At 46.1% G+C, this 13,482-nt stretch overlaps 1 protein-coding gene across 1 annotated transcript in view; it reads left to right on the top strand.

The window, feature by feature from the left end:
* Nucleotides 1-10,289: 10,289 nt before the first annotated feature.
* DENND11 (DENN domain containing 11) overlaps nt 10,290-13,482 on the top strand; it is a 43,055-nt gene continuing 39,862 nt past the window's right edge. Inside the window, exon 1 of the mRNA XM_032483513.1 lies at nt 10,290-10,566. Within this exon, the coding sequence (XP_032339404.1) occupies nt 10,317-10,566 (250 nt within the window). The 5' untranslated portion in view covers nt 10,290-10,316. The remainder of the gene's footprint in view (nt 10,567-13,482) is intronic.

The raw sequence follows: 13,482 nt of genomic DNA, 5'->3' as shown, positions 1-13,482 counted from the left end.
TTTGCTCCTGACAAGCGAACTGAGTTTCCCTCTCTTGCTAGTCTGGTTGTCCATTGCCTGTCCCCTGTCTTCCATTTTCTCTCTCCTCACCCATCCTTCAGCTCCTTCCTCCTCTGTCACTCCTTTCCCATTTCCAACCTGAACTCATGAGGTTAATCCAAGCACAAACTAACTGGGGGGATGTGAACGTATGTTTGCAGCGAAACACCTCCTCGCGCTCCAGCTTTTTGTAGGCACGTACACCGCCCAGTCCTTCCTTTGGCCTTCCCCATTCCCTCTCTCCACGCAGACTTTCCAAATCACTCAACAGTGAAGCACTGCTCCTGGCACGCAGTAGCTCACCGCTCACCTCTCTGAGGTTCCGCATCCCACGGGGGCCAAGGGAAACAGTTATCAACAGGGAAAGGAGGCCAGTAAAGGAATTCCTGTTAACTGAGATTCTGGAGTGAGTCTCTTATTTACAAATCAGCAGGCTGTGTGATAGAATCCCTTCACTACAGCCTTGGTGTTGATCAGTTTTTTCCCTCTCAGGCCGTGGCAAGTCATTCCCGCCTCTCCAGGCCAGCTGGAGGCCGGCTCTGCCCTCAAGCAGGGTGGAACTAACCCGAAACACTGAATGTATCCAGGGCCTGCTGCAGGCAGGGCACAGGGCTATTGGCTGCTGCCCAGGTAGAGTAGGCTGGTTTTTACCATCGAGCCCTGCCTCTCCTCTCTGCCTTGCTGGGATTCTCAGTTACCTTTATTTCTGACTGTGCTGTTTGCCTGGGCAGCAGCTATGCCATCGTGATGGCTTAGATCTCACGCTGTCAGCAGTAATTCTGTCAGAAACTTGCACTGCTCACCTTCCATGTATTGTCTCTGTGGACGATTGTGGCTAAGATTTCAGAACAAGAAAGGCATAGTAACAAGTACAAAAAGAATACTCCCGATATGGAAAATAAAATACTGAGAATTGAACAGTTGCTGATTCTAATGGCCCAGGGGGATCCCTGGAGGTGCACAGAAATATAAAAGATTTCATCTTTGCTTCAGTGTGTGTTAGTTAACACCACGGGCGTCCATCCCAGGCAGAAAGCTTCTGTCATAGTTGAGATGAGATGTCAAAGGGGAACTCAAGTAATCTATAGCAGTAAGAAGAAAAGGGGACGGATTTTCCCTTTAATGCAGAGCACATTTTGGTTCCATAAATTGTTTTTAAATGGACTTGGGAAAATAAAATTAATATATCTCCACTTTGTTTAAAATATTCAGTATTTGACTTGTTTTAAGGTTTGAATCTTTTTCTTATTGTGACAGGGATTTGTGCACAATGGGTAAGTCACGTTCTCAGAAGTAAGATGTGCAGAGAGGAAGCCAGCTTTGCATCTCAGGGCTGAGTTCCCCAAACTGTGTGCCTGGGGGAAGCTCTCCTCCTGCAGACATAGCTGAGTGATGAGAAAGCTCCCAGACTCCGAGTTCCACTCTGACCAAACCTCAGTTCTGAGGCCTTCGAAACACTGATGGGAAGAACAGAAGCAGGAAAATCTAATTCAAATCGGATTTGCAAGAGGTAGAAGCTTGGATTTACCTTGAGGTACACTGTTCCTCTGAAAAAGTAAGGCCAAGGGCATGGAACATGAGATATTTGTTTGGGAGTCTGTCGCTCCAGGGAGGCACATGCTAGCCTGATTGTCCCCTTGGTCAGGAGGGAGACATATTAAAAAATACTTGAACAAGCCAAAGTGAAGCTCGACCACATTATTTATTGAAGACCGAATTAAGACTGAGTCATTCCAGACAGTAAGAAAACTGATGTTGAATGATGGTATATTTGATGGGACTGCCCCATTTGGAACCATTGGGAGGTCTGGTTTCCCAAGTAAGAAATGGACATTTAAAATTTTTTGGGGGGTGTTTTTTGGGGGGAGGGAGGTAATTAGTTTTATTTATTTTATTTTATTTTTAGAGGAGGTGCTGGGGATTGAACCCAGGACCTCGTGCGTGGGAAGCATGCACTCTACCACGTGAGCTATCTGTTCCCCAAGAAGTGGACATTTTCACTGTGAGGCTTTCTGGGAAGCTGGCAGATTCCAGGACAGGAGGTGAAGACTTAAAGTGGGCTTAGGCTGAAAGCACCTCTCTGGGCCTCAGCCTGTTGGGCCTGGACTCTGAAGACCAGGGACAAACTTGAGGGAGCTCCAGGGTGATGAAGAAGACAAGTTGGCCTTTTTCACAGGAATGGGCCCTGTAGAGGCTGCAACACAGCAGTCGGGGTTCTCAGGGTCCCTGAAGGAACGAGAGGACTCAGCAGGGATACCTCTAAGGTCCCTGCCTACCTCAGCCCCACTGTCTTCCTTCCTGGTCCTTATCTTGCTCAGTCTCATCACACCGGATGTGTTTTTCAACCCCACAGGGGGAAGTTTGCAATAACTTAGAGAAAAGCAGAACACGTTCATCATCAACGTGTATTATCCAGCTCCCTGGACAGATCCGCCAGCAGCCGTGACAGACTGAGGATTGGTGCAGCTGCCCTGGGCGTCCACCCATCCCAGCAGTGGTCTCACGTGCTCCTGACTCCCAGCAGCTCTCTTCCCGTGACAAGGATGGTCAGCAAAGCCAGGAGCCGTGAAGGAGACCTTCTCTTTATCTCCTTTCCCCGCCTAGAGAGTACACAGAAGCAGCACCTGTCAGTCCCAGTGAATCTAGTGATAACTATGTCAATCATTAACAGTAATTACTAACAATTCTATATGTAACACGTAGTGTTGCCAGCAGAATTCCAAGGAAAGATTGTGGTCCAGGTAAGTTAAAGCCTAGAGGTCATTTTAAAGTCTATGAGTCTAGCATTAATAGTTTTCTTCTTCTTGTTTTGCTTTTTCTTGTGGAAATGTTCAAACACACCAAAAGTAGAGAAAAGAGTGTAATGAGTCCTGATGTACGAATAACCAAGCCTCAAAAATGTGGGGCAGTTTTACAACCTTGTTTCACTTCTATCTGCAACTTTCTCGAAGGTGGTGGGTGCTGGAGAATTTTAAAGCAGATCACTGATAACATGCCCTTTCACCCATCGATACTTTGGTGCCATTACTAGAAATCCTTACAGTAGTTTATTAACTCGAAATCTACTATGAAACTATGTAATGAATAAATCAGATTCTAATGAATTGCTTCACTTGCCAAAGTTTCCCATATGCTAGAACTCGAGGATATTCAAAGTAGCTGTTATAATAGAAATATACTACTTGTCCACTCGTAAGACAGTATTCTTCTTAGAACAGGAACAGAGTTCTAACCTGACATCCTAGTAATTTAGAGATGGCTGATGTACTGCCCATACTCTAAGGAGCAGATATTTTAAAATGATACAGATTCATTAGTCTGATCTATTCTGTATTAGCCACAGCTGGGAGAATATATGTGGCATTTGCCCATTCCAAGATTCTCTAAAATTAGAGCAGGTGATGATCACCTACATGAGCTCATCCAAGGCCAGCCCTGCAGCCACAGAGATGAGATCTCTGCCTCTGTCTGTCTCTCTCTCTCTCTCTCTCTCTCTCTCACACACACACACACACACACACACACACACCGCTTTAATGGACAGAAATTATAGGGACGGAAAAGACTCATTCTAAGAGCTGGCTCTGTCGTGTCTCAACCTTGGCTCACTACCTCTCTCTGCTGTAAGGTAGGGGCCCAGGAAGTCCCTAGGAACTTGGTCAGACCTTCTCAGTCATCTCTTTACACTTCTGATCCAATTACAGGATCTCCACACTGCAGTTTTACCTTCAGAAATCTAAGCCAAGCAAATGTGTAATGATTTTTTGAAGTGTCATTAGGTACTAAAGCTCTTCCACAGAAATGAGAGACAGAAACTGTCAAAATGGTTGTCTCTCAGGAGAGAGTGGGGACGGGGGTTTGGAGGGGAAGGGAATTGAGGCTCAGTATACATCCTACATGCAGTTTGATTATTTAATCTTTGCCACAGATACCTACTTATTAAAATATTCCAAATAATGCCTAAAATGTTATCAAGTAAATGAATACATATTTATTCAATATGTATATTGAATATGTTAATATTTGTTTACATAATATATATATCTATTTGTATATATAGTTTAAAAACCTGTCTAGAAAGTGCATGAACCACTTTGCTCACTCATCTTCATCTCCTGACCCCTGAACTCTGCAGGTCCCTGAGCTCTGTCCCCCAAACTTTTCTCTGTGTACACTCACTACCTTGGAATAGCATCCAGCCCGTAGCTTTAAACCCTATCTGTAAGCTGCGACCTTCGAATTTCTATCTACAACACAGATCTCTCTCTTGAGCTTCACATTTGCAGCTGCCCAATCAAATCTCCCTCTGGTTGCCTAGTAGGCACCTCAATCTTAACACATCCGAAACCAAACGCCTGGTCTTTCCTACCAAACTTACTCCTCACATAATTTTTTCGTTTCTCTGTAAATGGGAACATGCCAAAAAAAATCTGTGAGTAATCATCGACTACTGTCTTTCTCTGCAACTATGCATCCAATCTAGGAGAAGTTCTTTTAATTCTATCAGCCTCCTCCTACTGGCATCCCCTGCTTTCCCCTCGGCTTCAGTTGCCGTCCGTTCTCCACTCAGCAGCGAAGGGGATCCTCTTAAAGGAATCCTGCACTCAGATTCCCCTGGGCCTCCCATTTCACTCAGAATACGGAGCCAGCCCCTGTACCGAGGCTCACAGGGCCACAGGATCCACCCCACAACCTGTCTGACTCCTGCTGTCTCCCCCTGCCCTGACCCCCCCATCCCACCACACACATTCTGCTCAAGTCTCCTCACTGTTCCTCCAGATGACAAAATCTGTCCCTACGTGTCTCACTCACCCCATCGTTTCCTCCAGATGTCTGCTCAAAGGTCATTTACAGAGGTTTTCCCTGACACCCCATCCCCCGTTCTCTGGTCCCGTGCCGTGTTTCTTCACAGCACTTACTACTACATTGTATATTATATATTTAATGGCTTGTTTTTAAAATTGTCTCCCCTACACCACCCCCAACAGAATCTAAATTCCATAAGGACAGGGACTTGCTTCATGCTCTATTTCCATTACCTGAAATAGGGCTTGGCCAGCAATCGGTGCCGTGAATCAAGACGCACGCTCTGCATCCTGTGTATCCTCGTGATGGACACTACTGCAGAGTGAGTATCTTTTACGAGGTTTGAAATGCTTCATTTTCAACTCTGTTGCAAATTTCAGAGGCCTAAAAGGGAGGGATGTGTTGACTTTAGGTAACTTAGTAATTTTGAATATATATTCCATTTTGTGTATCCCTCCACCATTTCTGGTTTGACTTGAGCTCAGCCTCTGTGGTCTGTGCCTTACCGTGCTTTCAGCTTGGATCACGCCAACAAGTGCCTGCAGCACAGAACGGTTTGGGAGTGAAGGGAAATATCAGTGCAGACAGGGTTGACATCATAGTGTGTGGTCTAATGTAGAAAATGAATGTTACAGAACCCAGAGTCTGGAAGAGATCTGATACTGCAGGATGTCTCTGGTTGCCCTGGGTCCTCAGTATCAGAGTGTGGGACTTAAGTTCATGGGACAGAAAAGGGTGTAGCTATTCCTTAGACCACTAGGAAGATTATTTCCTTCATCTCCTTGATTCACATTCTAAATTTCACTCTGTTACACCTCAGCTAGTCCCACAATCTGGACTCCTGTCTGGACCACTAGTATCTGCCCTGGTCAACTAATTATGCAGACTGATCATGGAGGTAGGGTAACCTATTCCTTACATGGATGGAAAACTGTTCCTGACGGAGAGAACACATGGCTTAGTTATGTAAAGATGTTGATTCTTCTCCAGTAAATATGCACAGATGACCCTTGAACAATCCCTCTGTGCAGTGGAAAATCCACATGTAGCTTAGAGCCTGCCCTCTGTATCTGGGCTTCCTCTGTATCCATGGTTTCACATCTGTGCTTTCAATCAATCGCTGATGGTAAAGTACCATAGTAGTCACTACTGAAAAAAATCCATGTATAAGTGGACTTATGCAGGTCCAACCTGTGTTGTTTAGGGGTCAACTGTAATTCTCATGCAGTTTGAAATGAAAAAAAAAAAAATCCCATACATTTTTGAAACTGGATAAAATGATTTTAAATTTCATATGGAAAAGTAATTGTCAAAGAAATAGCTGAAGATTAAAAAAAGAGTAAAGACAGAAGACTACCTCTCCTAAAAATAAAACTTTAAGTTGTATTTATGTGCATATATGTGTGTATATATATTATATATTTAAATGTGTATATAATTAATGTGGTACCAGTATAAGAATAGGGAGGTCAGTGGTGAAGAATGCATAGATTAGTAAATATCAGTAATTTAAAATTATACTTTAAAGGGAAATTATAAATCAGAGGAAGTGAAAGAACTATTCAATAAGTGGTCTAGTAATTATTGGTTAACTATAAAATAAAAATTTTAGTCTTACCTCATATCACATATCAATACAAACATTGAATAGATTAAGAGATCAAATGTGGAAAATCAATCTATTAATAACTAGAAGAAAATAAAAGTGATTATTGATCAAATTTCTGGGTGGGGACCAATTTTCTAAATGTCAAGGCAATGTAAGAAATCACAAAAGGAATTGGTAAGTTTGACTACATAAAATTTAGAACTTCTATATTTCATAAAGCACTTAGGCAGCTTTGAAATGCTGCAGTAGATTGGAAATAATATTAACACAAATGATGCCAGACAAAAGATTAATATTCTTACTGCATAGAGGACTCATGCAAATTGGCAGCAAGAGCATGAAGAGCCCAGAGGATGGGATCATGAACAGACAGGGCTCTGAAGAGGAACCACAAATCACAACGTATATTTTGAAACCATGATTAAGATTCAGTCACCAAACACTAACTTAAAACAAAATGCCATGCTCATCTGACAAATTGGCAAAAAAAGATCTTAAATGGCACTGCCTTACTGGGACAAGAGGGAAATGAAATCGATGCCTTTGTACACTTGTGACTCAACAATTTGGCAGCACAATCGAGACATGAATACCCCTTAACCCAGTATTGTCACCTCCCACAGTCTGTCGTAAGTTACCATGGTACTTGTCTGATGGTATCTGTCCTGCCTGTCACCCCTCATCCTAGATTTCATTTCTTGCCTGATAAGCTGCCATCCCTGCTAGGCTGTAGGCCTGATGCAAAGGGATGTCTGTCTTCTTCACAGCAGGACTTGGCATAGAATAGGTACCCAGCGTTAGTTCAGAGTGAAATTTAGGTATAGCAAAAAAAGGGAGGGGTTTGATTGTCCAGCAGTGAGAATGGTCAAGTAAATATTCAAACACACATACGAGGGAAACCATTAAAATGATGCATATAAAAAGCTTCTAATAGAACGGCAGAATGCTCATGGTCTGATACTAAGGGGAAAAAAAGAATACAAAATTGATATACAGACATTATGTGGAATCTAAAAAAAAAAAAAAGGACACTCTGAACTCATCTACAAAACAAACAGACTCGCAGACTTAGTAAACAATCTTACGGTTACCGAGAGAAGGGGATGGGAGGGGATACATCTGGGGGTTTGAGATTTACAAATGTTAGCCACTATATGTAAAAATTGATTTTTAAAAAAAGTTTCTTTTGTATAGCACAGGGAACTATGTTCAATATCTGTGATAACCTTTAATGGAAAAAAATATGCAAACGAATATATGTATGTATATGCATGACTGGGACGTTGTGCTGTACACAAGAGATTGACACATTGTAATTGTACTTCAGTAAAAAAAAATGATATACAGAATGATTTCACCATGTAAACATTGAAAAGAAAAACATCTAAATCTATCATTTATTTTAAGATATACCGTTATTTTTACATGCCACTAAGAATAAAAAAATGCCCATGACAGGGAGTTGAACACGATACCCCTACACAACTGCATGAAGTAAACCTCCCACACAGAGAGCGCCAGGCAAGGAAGCTTGCTTGTCTCAATTGTGTCATTGGGTGGAGAGAAGAAAAAAATCTTGCCTAAGAATTTGACCTGTAAGGCAGGGCTCGCCCTAGTCTGCATTTTGAATTCACAGTACCAGCGTGGTCCAGAGAACCTCCAGCAGGGAATTTGACTGAGTGGTCTCGGATTGGTGGTGCCTCCAGATGGCCGACAAAAGCAGACACAAATCTCCCCTGTGATACCTGGACCTCTGGGTGGCCGGCAGCAGGTATGAGTAGCCATAGCTATGCTAACAAGTGAGAAATTTTGCATCCTAGAATTGAGGAAATTAGCTAAGCAAAATTGTAACAGCGGCCAGCTCAGTGGTGAGATGATAGATCAAAAAGGCTTTTATATAATGTATTTTATGTACATTGTATTTTATATATTGCCAAGATATTTATATAATGTAGACCTATTTTATATAACATTTTACATAATGTAGATATAGTCAGTATTTGGAAAAATAAAATAAATTTATTTAAAATTTAGACATATGGGATTCTAAGGAAACTCATTTAAAAATGGAACATTATCCTAGGGTCTCTGAACGTGACTGGCCTTCGTTCTGTCTTGCCGTTCGCACTCGTTTTCCACCAGTTCTATTCTAACAGCTTAGTTCAGTTTGTTCCCTTCCTATGATCTTGTGAAATTCAGTAGACCCAGAGAAGATAAACTTGATGGTCAGGTACAGAGCCTCTTTCAGACTGAATGCAGTGCTAAGCGGGGTGTCATCACCATCACTGACAGTTTCTGAGTCCCCACTCTGCGCAAGATACTAGGCTAAGCCTGACAGGAGGGGCCAGTTGTATAGAGGCACAAGCATCCACTTTTATTCATACGCTTAGTTGACAAATACTTGTTGAGCACCCATTATGCAAGGCACTAGGGTCTGAAGATGGATGGTTGGTGACCTAGAACACATGCATAAATGAAGATTGGAAAAGGCACTAGGTTTAGTTTGGACATTTTGTTCTTCTGTTTATATAGAAAATTGGGATGGAGATTATGAGTTTATTGCCTGGTATGTATAGAGCTTGAGGGTATTAAACTAGGTGGGGGTGGGGGATTCACACAAAAGATAAGAAAAAGGAAGTCCCAGAAGAGAAAGGAAAGTCAGACTTAAATCTGATGGCTTTGAAAATAGATTAAGGGTTTTCTGTAAACTCCCATTTTATATTTAGAAATAACATTTTGAATGCCTCACCCCTTGGGGGTAAATCTGGTGGTTAAGTCATCAGAAGAGGTGGGAAAAAGAAATAGGAATAACCATTAAAATGAGATCCAGGTGAGGAGAGAGACTTGTTCAGACAACCAGTTCCTCCAAGGTTCAGGAAGGCCGGGGGTTTGCCTGCCCTCAGAAGGACCCAGTGGATTTATGTGCTGGGTGTGAGCCGGGGGGTGTTGATGAAGGGTCGTATCTGTGTGCCAGACAGGCGATGACAATATGACTTAACCCTTTTCCCAAGGAGATCATCAAAGATTGACCAAGGCTGCTGCTTCCAGACAAAAATCTATGATACAACAATAATCTATGCAGCATTTTACCCTAAAGAAAAGGGATGCTTTCATCATGTCTATATTTAGTTCAACCTTCCCCCCATCCCCCAAGGGCAAGTAAGTGACCGTCCACCACTCTCTGTAAAGACTTAGTCACTGTCATGGATGGGGAGTCCCAGGCAGGGTCCAGGAAGGCCAGGGCCAGGCACTATCCAGCTCATTCAAGGGCACCCCGACTGGGTGATACACGCACAACTAATCCTGGCCTCACACCAAAGCGCACAGCCTCAGGCGATCAGGCCACCCATCCCAAGAGCAAACAACCCCGGCGGCCGGGGTTCCCCTCTTCTGCCTCGCTCCTAGCGCAGTGGTAGCTCTGGCCACACATCCAGGGTTACGTAACACGTATCTGTCACGGTCCAAATGACCAGGGACTTTCAAAATAATGGTGGCGTATAACAGTTCAGGGTGCTACATCGCACGGAATCCTAGGTGAGAAGGCACAGGTAGACAGCTCCAAGGGGCTGCGCGTCCGTGTCACCCGAGCACATCGGCGCAGCAGTGCCATCGCAAACCAGGCACGCAGTCCAGCGAAGCCGGGAGGGAAGACGCCGTCTCCGGCGGGATCCGAAAGCCTCGCGGGGGGAGGGCGGCCGGCACGGGGCGGGGCGAGGCGGCCCGGGGCAGGTGCGGGCCCGGCGCGGCGTGAGCGCGGAGGCCTGGCCGCTCGCCCGCCCGCCCGCCCGGCGAGGGGAGTTCCCGCAGCCCGCCCCTGCGCCCGCCCCTCGCCGCCCGCGGCTCCTCCTCGCCTCGGCTCGCCATGGTGGAGCGGGGAGACGCGGCGCCGCTGCTGCGCTGGGCTGAGGGCCCCGCCGTCTCCCCACCGCGGGCCCCGGACCCGCAGGCCGGAGGCCGGGGCTGGGGCGGCGGCGGGGGCGGCCGGGCGGCCGCGGAGCCGCCGAGGAGGCGGGAGCCCGAGGTGCTGCTGCAGCCCGGGCGCCTGGAGCTGGGCGACGTGGAGGAGGACCAGGTGGTGGCCGTGTTCGTGGTCACTTTCGATCCCCGCTCGGGTGAGAGCCGCTCGGGGCCCGGGGGCGGGAGAGGGTCGCCCCCGACTCGACTTTGGGGGCGGCGGGGGAGGGGCTCGCTGCGCGCGCACCCGCACACCTGCGCCCCCTCCCCGCCTGCGGGGCTCCCCGTCGTACGAGCAGGATGCCTCGGCGAGGTCCGCGCGCGGGGCGAGGGGCTTTGTTCCCTGCGCCCCCTGACCCCCTCTCCTTTCCAGTGCGGCTGCTTCTCAGCAGATACCCAGTCCGCGCCCCAGTCCCCACAGTCGCGTCTCCACTTCTCTCGTGGTAGAGGATCTGTTGGTGACCACAGGCACGGTGGCTTTTGTTTTCTTTTCTTGCTGGGTTAAAAGCTTTTCCGTTTTCTGGGGAGGAACGCCTCCCAGGTGAATTCCTTCTGAAACGGATCGTCCTAAGCGTCCCAGGTTCTCTGCTTCCCACCCTCGCTCTCCACCCCTCCCTGCCGGGTAACTTTATGAGCAGGGCCAAGTTCACTTTCTCTGACAGCATTATTTTGAGGAATTAATGCCTGGAGCGTTAAGGGATGACACTGGGGGATTAAGCTGGAGACCGATTAAAGGAGAAGGCCTCAGGTAGGCTCTTTCTGGTATGTGTGGAGCATTAAAAGGTTATCCCACACAGTCTTTAGCCCTAACCACGGAGTAAGGGAGTGTGCGTTTTAGTGGTGAGAGACTTAATGGGGGTTCAAAAGTGAATGAGTAAACACCGCCCTCAGAAAGCGGCAGGTGGTCGTGGAAGGGCTCTGCTCTCAGGATTGGAGGGAGGAGAGCTGTAGTCATGGTTATAGGAGTTAAGAAAACCGAGTTGCATCTTTCTGTCCTAACTCCACTGGAGTTGCTGAAAGGTGAAGTTTCCATTGGGGGGGGAACCACCAGCTTCTTTATCTTCCTGGTCCTCCGAGGATGCACTGGAGAAGTCCTGAGGAACTTGGCAGGGTGTGATGGAATGGGGAGTGGGGATCTTGGGATGGCAGGAGATAGCTTTCCAGGCAGGGTTATGAAACCAGCAAGACCCAGGAAGAAGTAGTGACAGCTGTGGGGAGACTAGGCCTTTCTGACTCCTGTCTGTCCCTTGGTCCCATCCCAATGGCTTTCAAAGTTTTTTGACTGTGATCCACCATATGAAATTAATTTTACACCACTGTCAGTTCACTCACATGCATACATATGTAACTGAAACAAAAGTTTCATGAAATGGTACTTGTCCCTTCTATGTGAAGTGCATACTGGCATTCTAGTCCCTTTTCTTTTTTTTTTTTTAATGGAATCACATACACTGGTTGACTCACATAGGATTGGGACTCTCAGATACCACTAGTTTGAAAAACTACTGTTCTTTTTTAACCAAAGTAACCTTTGTTACTGGACAAAAACAGATACTACTTTGTAACTAATAATATTCTTTATGCCCTCCTCCATCACCTACAGGTGAGGAGATGTGAGCATGAGATTCCTTTGGGGAAGTGTTTCAGAGTAACTAGAAGAAATGCAGAGGGAGCACTAGCGGGGTCTGATTTAGCAGTGGTCCTTCCTGTGGTAGGGACTGGAGAGGGAAAGAAGGAAAGTAAATTCTACACTAACCACAGATGGTGTTGATAAAACTGAAAAGCACCGCAGAGCTGGGACGCTCCCCCGCCTCGTCAGTCACAGCTGGTGGGCATGATTTTGTGGGTATGTAGGTATAGAGTATTTGTGTGTATGTGTGATGCATGCACACAAGGGTGTGTTTATTGTGGTTTTCTGATGAATGTTAGTGTGGAAGGAAGGGATGTAACTGACACTTGAACACTTGCTTTGTGCAGGCATTTTATTATAATGGGATTTCATTTAACTCTCATCAGCGCGCTGTAATTTGATGATCATTTATGCCCACTTTATACCTGAGCAAACAGGCCAAGGATGATTAAGAAATTTGGAAATACTAACTAGTCAATAAATACTTGACTCAGTCTGGTTGACTTTTTAGTTTACTACACCACCTGAACCTCTGCCCCCTAACTTTTCATCCTTGCTATGTGCACGGAGTGGGGAGGTTGGGAAGTGGGGGTTTGGGGTTAGGGGGAGAGAGAATGTGTGTGTTTTTAACTTAGGTTGATGGTTTTGTTTTTGGAAAAGCTGTTGTTTCCTGCCTGTAACTTGTTTATCTCTTTTGTCATCCTCCCAGTTTAAAATGGCACTTTGCTTCCTATAAAAATAGCCTGATAGTACCTATATCAAGTAAAAATTAGATGGTGTATCTCCCAAAAGTAGAGGAGGGAATGAATGAATGAATGCATGCACGCATGCTACTGGCGTCCCCTGGGCCTCAGAGGTCGACACTAGGACGAGGGCCTCAGAGAGCTCATGGTGTGTCCTGTGTGTGAGGGGTGAGGAAGTCATGGTCTGGAGAGGTGTGATGTGGCCCTCGGATGCCCAGTGAGTGGGAGACATCACTGGGGCCAGACTCATGTCTCTCGGTTTTAGTCCAGTGTCTTCCTCACTCTGCCACTGAGGCAGGTGTGCTGTGGGTTACTGTGTAATCTGGGTCCCCCAGGGCTTTTGCCCTTCCTTAGCCTATGACCCCCAAAGTAGTAAAGTGAATACTGGCTGCTTTACCAAAATCAGAACCTGTCTCAGAAGTTCTCCTGTGGGAGGAGTTGTCTAGGGTTTCTACTGCTGCTGTCTGTGCCCGTGACTCTCCCCGCTTCGTCCTCAGTGTCCATCCCTAGGACCTCCCCCCTTCTCCCCACACCTCCCCAGCCCCTTCCTGCCCAGGCCCTGGGTATTTCACTCATCTTCCCACATGGTGTAGGTAAGTGTTGGCATGTTCCCAAATCGGTGCCTGCGAGAGGTCAAGAGAGGGGGTCGGGGGAGGCGAGAACCCGCAGCTGCCGTTCCTCTGTCAGGTGTGAGTGGTCTG

Source organism: Camelus ferus, chromosome 7, assembly GCF_009834535.1.
Source record: "Camelus ferus isolate YT-003-E chromosome 7, BCGSAC_Cfer_1.0, whole genome shotgun sequence".
Classification (NCBI taxonomy): Eukaryota; Metazoa; Chordata; class Mammalia; order Artiodactyla; family Camelidae; genus Camelus; species Camelus ferus.
This window is presented reverse-complemented; position numbering and strand designations above follow the sequence as displayed.